The sequence below is a fragment of the Abrus precatorius genome, unplaced genomic scaffold, assembly GCF_003935025.1.
Source record: "Abrus precatorius isolate BTA unplaced genomic scaffold, Abrus_2018 Scaffold9, whole genome shotgun sequence".
Classification (NCBI taxonomy): domain Eukaryota; kingdom Viridiplantae; phylum Streptophyta; class Magnoliopsida; order Fabales; family Fabaceae; genus Abrus; species Abrus precatorius.
In genome coordinates, this window is record NW_020874439.1 from 4612763 (window position 1) to 4617155 (window position 4393).

At 34.2% G+C, this 4393-nt stretch overlaps 1 protein-coding gene across 1 annotated transcript; it reads right to left on the reverse strand.

The window, feature by feature from the left end:
• Positions 1-1045: 1045 nt before the first annotated feature.
• On the reverse strand, positions 1046-3631 carry LOC113850629 (putative disease resistance protein RGA3). The gene has a single exon (XM_027481208.1). It carries the CDS (start codon positions 3629-3631, stop codon positions 1046-1048), a length of 2586 nt encoding a protein of 861 aa, XP_027337009.1.
• Positions 3632-4393: the final 762 nt, after the last annotated feature.

The window sequence follows — 4393 nt, forward strand, 5'->3', positions numbered from 1 at the left end:
AAGATTTTTAAGCATTAGTTATCTTTCTTATTATATCAAATGACTTTTTATGCATTTAACATTTATTTTTTTTAATTCAGTCTTAAGTTAAATTTTATATTAAATATTTTTTAATTAGTTTTTAATTTTCAAAATTTCTTTTTGATTTAATTTTATTTGATATAATAGAATATTATTATTAAAAAAATAATATTTATATATTAATATTTATAAATTTTATTAATTATATAATAATTTTAATTTTTTTTAAAAAATATTATATTTTTAATAATGCCAAAAAACTTACTAACATTAAATATATGATGGTTAATATCAATTTAAACAGAGACTCCAATATTGTTTAACAATTAAAAATTAATATGATTAGGATAATTTGTATTTTATCACAAATGGACACTAACTCAAAAAGTATTTTATTAGCAAAGCAAATACAATACACGACGTTTACACTAAATAAATACGCATCAGAATCAGATCAGTACCTTTATTATCAGTGATCAACCAAGGATTATTTGTGGGATGTGTGCGATTTGGCGACTAACGGCACTTGTCTTTCTTCGGCATTCTTTGAGTAAGAGGGAACGCCCCCAGACCTCAAAGATCTTTAAGTTGGTAAGCTCACTCATTCCTTCGGGCAGCGATGCCAGTTTTGGGCAGTTTGCGATTGTGATATGCTGAAGCGATGAGAGGTTGCAAATCCAATCTGGCAAAGCCTTTAGCCTTTCACAACAATTTATGCTGATTTTTCGCAGAGAAGGAAGGCAGTTCGTGTCGTCCTTAAACCCAGTTTCAAATTCTTCAAGTGTTTCACTGTCACATAATTGAATTTGAAGAGACTCGAGAGAAGTCAGATTTTGCATCCAACCCTTTGGAAAATTCATAGGATCAGAAATCGTCAATCGTTTGAACATGGATAGAGAAGCAGCGGAGGAAGATGAGTCAGCTGAACATGTTGACGCTGTCGTGTTTAGTGTTCCTATTAGTGGCTCCGCACTGCTATGATACCATCCTAAATCCTTAACGTTTGGAAAAGTAGGCATGCAAGTCAACTGTGGACAGAGATAGAGTTGCAGATGAGAAAGATGAGGAAATTAAGAGATGAAGAGAGATTATGTGAATCATTGATATCATCTCCCCGCCTCCGCCATCCCCTGAGCTTGGGACAATCATGTAACAAGAGGCTCTCCATAGAGGGGAAGAAGGTTACTGCAAAACCATCTTCGTAGAGATATATGTATTCCAATTCATCAAGAGACTTTATATCAAGTGACTTCAGGTAAGGGAGACGTTCCAACGATGGGAGATAGCGGCATTTACGAAGCTCATAGAGACGAATGTCAACAACATTTGTGAGGAGAGAAAGCCAATTTGGGAAAAGCACGCCTGGATAATAAAACACCTCCAAACGCTTAAGATTACGGTGGGGTTGAAGGTTTTCCAATAATTGCAAGCTGTCACTGTTACGGAGGTCATCACGCGACCAATCCAGAGTCAAGGATCCAAGGAAATTTTTTTCTTTTAAATATACGTCATGAGATTCCAGAGCCACTTCTCTGACACGATTGAGATGCTTAATTTCTAATTTGCCTCTTATTAGGTTTAAGTCCTTGAGTTCATTTAGTGTGCCATATTTTATTTCTTGGCTGTCTCCCACAACAAAGGTGGATAATAATTGCAATGAGGATAATTTTCCCAACCCAACTGCCATCCCACTCATCATGGAGTGATAATCAGCAATGTCAAGGCACCTCAAATTGACTAATTTTGTGACTACTTCTGAAAATGATTCTTCATCGCACTTCCACAATTTTAATGTTTGTAGGAAAACAAGATTGCTCATAGATTTGGGAAGACTTGTTTGGTACGTTAAATCAAGGTATCTTAAATGCTTCCAATGTTCAGTGGAATCAGAGTGATGATGCATCCTCAAGACACGTAAGTATTTGAACTCTGCAATAACCGAAAAATCTTCCTCCTTTTTCAAGGAATACCGCAGAATCAAAGTTCGCAGCCTGCTCGTATCTGATGATTTCAACAAATGAATGGCCTCATAAGATTCCAATGATACGTGCATGGGTCTACCTTCGACTTTTCCTGCCTTACTATCCAAGTAACAATAATCACTGCCAGCTACTAGCATTGCAAGATCATGCATTAAGTCGTGCATTTTGAAACTAATGATCTCACCATATTCACCACTTTTTGGATCTTGAAAAATTGAGTTCATCAAAAATATCTTTACAAATTGATTACCGACATCCTCCACGTGCTGCTTTTCAGTCGAACATTTAAGGTAACCCTGTGCCATCCATAACTGAATCAACTCATCCTTTGGAATTTTTGAATCCTTGGGGTACAAAGAGCAATAAGCAAAACATTGTCTCATTTCTGGTGACAAGATGCGGTAACTGAGTTTTAAAATTGGCATAATACTATTTTGCTCTTCACATAATTTCCAGAAGTCACCAAGTAAAACATTCTCCCATTCACTTTCTTCGTTTTGTCTTCTTAACAGGCCTCCCAGGGTTTTAACTGCTAGTGGAACCCCTTTACATTTTTTGGCTATTTCTTTCCCCATTGATTCTAGATTTTGATTCACTCCTTTGAAATCATCCTCAAATGCAATGCTCTTTAACAAACTCCAAGATGCTTCATCAGTCAAACCTTTCAAAGAATAGGAAGCCCTAGCAGTTATTGCTTTTGCTACATTTTCACTTCGAGTTGTCACTAAAATCTTACTATCTTGACCGCCACACATCAAGTACTTTCTCAATTCAACCCATTTGTCATGACTATCATTCCAAATGTCATCCAAGACCAACAAATACTTCTTACCACTTAAACTTTCACGAAGCTCTTTTTGCAACTTCTCTAATGATTGGTCTTGTCTTTGGCCATCAGTAATTGATTCTAATATTTTCTTCAGAATAGTTTTAACGTCAAAGTTATCAGAGACACACACCCATATTTGCATATTAAAAAAAGTCTGCACTTCCAAGTCATTATACACCAATTGTGCAAGAGCTGTCTTCCCCAAGCCACCGAGGCCAACAATAGCAATCACAGAAACTTTTCTGTTTTCATGAGGTTGTCTCAACAGATTAATAATCTCCTTTTTACTGTCATCTCTTCCAATGATATCAGATTCTAGCACAAAAGAACATGTTTCCCTCCATTCACTGCTAGTTTGCTTAACCAGAGAACCTGGGCTTAAATTCAATTTATCCATGTCTTCTACTACACCATTAAAACTTTCTCGTATTTCTTTAATTTTGTCAGGCATTTCAGTGTACAAAGGAAGTTGATTTGAAGATGAAATGGAAAGAAGTACGTTGTCTACTTCTTTTCCTTCTGCTGCATCCAGTTTGTCTCTCCTGAATTGGATAGCAAGCTCATCTAAGGAGTCATCTGCAATATGGAGTACTTTTTTGAACCTTCTGATCCAAACTCGCACACCATCATCTTGATCTTGTTTATCGTCGGCATCAAGGAGCTTAGCATTGATGGATTCAATAGTGTTCTTAAGCTCTTCCAACTCTTCCGTCACATCATAATGCTTTCCAAATTCAAGAAAATCTGCGGAAGCCAACCTGAGATTTGAAGTAACAGCAAATGGAACTGAATCAGCCATCGTTAAAATGATTAAAAAAGACTACATAGAAGGGTGCTTTGTTGAGAGAAAGTTGAGCAATGTCTAAAAATATTGGCATAAGAATCGAGGAAAAGGGAAAATATGTAATTATAATATGTAATAATTGAATCATGATTTGTTCATGGCCGGCTCAGTTACAAATCCTTACCAATCAGAATTTCCATATGCACGACACATCTAAAAGTAGATATTTATTTTTTATAATTTTAGTACAAAAGAGGAAAAAAAATATTTATCACTCCAAAATCTCCTTGTTTAAGATATTTTATTAAAATATTATTATTAATGTAATCCCCCTAATAGAATAGGATGTAGTATATAATTCCTGGAACATTTTTCCAACGTAACATTAATTTATAACACATAATTATTTTTTATTAATGTTGATCTCACAAAAATTACCATAGAAAGTAATTTATTGCAACTCCGTATCATATAAATTCTCTTGTGTGCACCCGTCTGTGTTCATTCTCGAATAAAAGAGTACTTCGGAATTTTTTTTTTTTATATTTACTTGTTTAGCTTCTTTTATATTAATTTTGTTATATTTATCTTTTCATTAAGTTTAAATATTATTTTTTAAATTTAATTAATTTTAAATTAAATTTTAATTTTTTTTATCATGACACACTATATTAAATTGTTAGACATAAAAATAGGAGAACTAAGAAAATAGGGGGAAAAAAAAAAACCTAAACTGTAAGCTAAGCATGTTGTGGAAGAATTAAAAAATGGATAGTT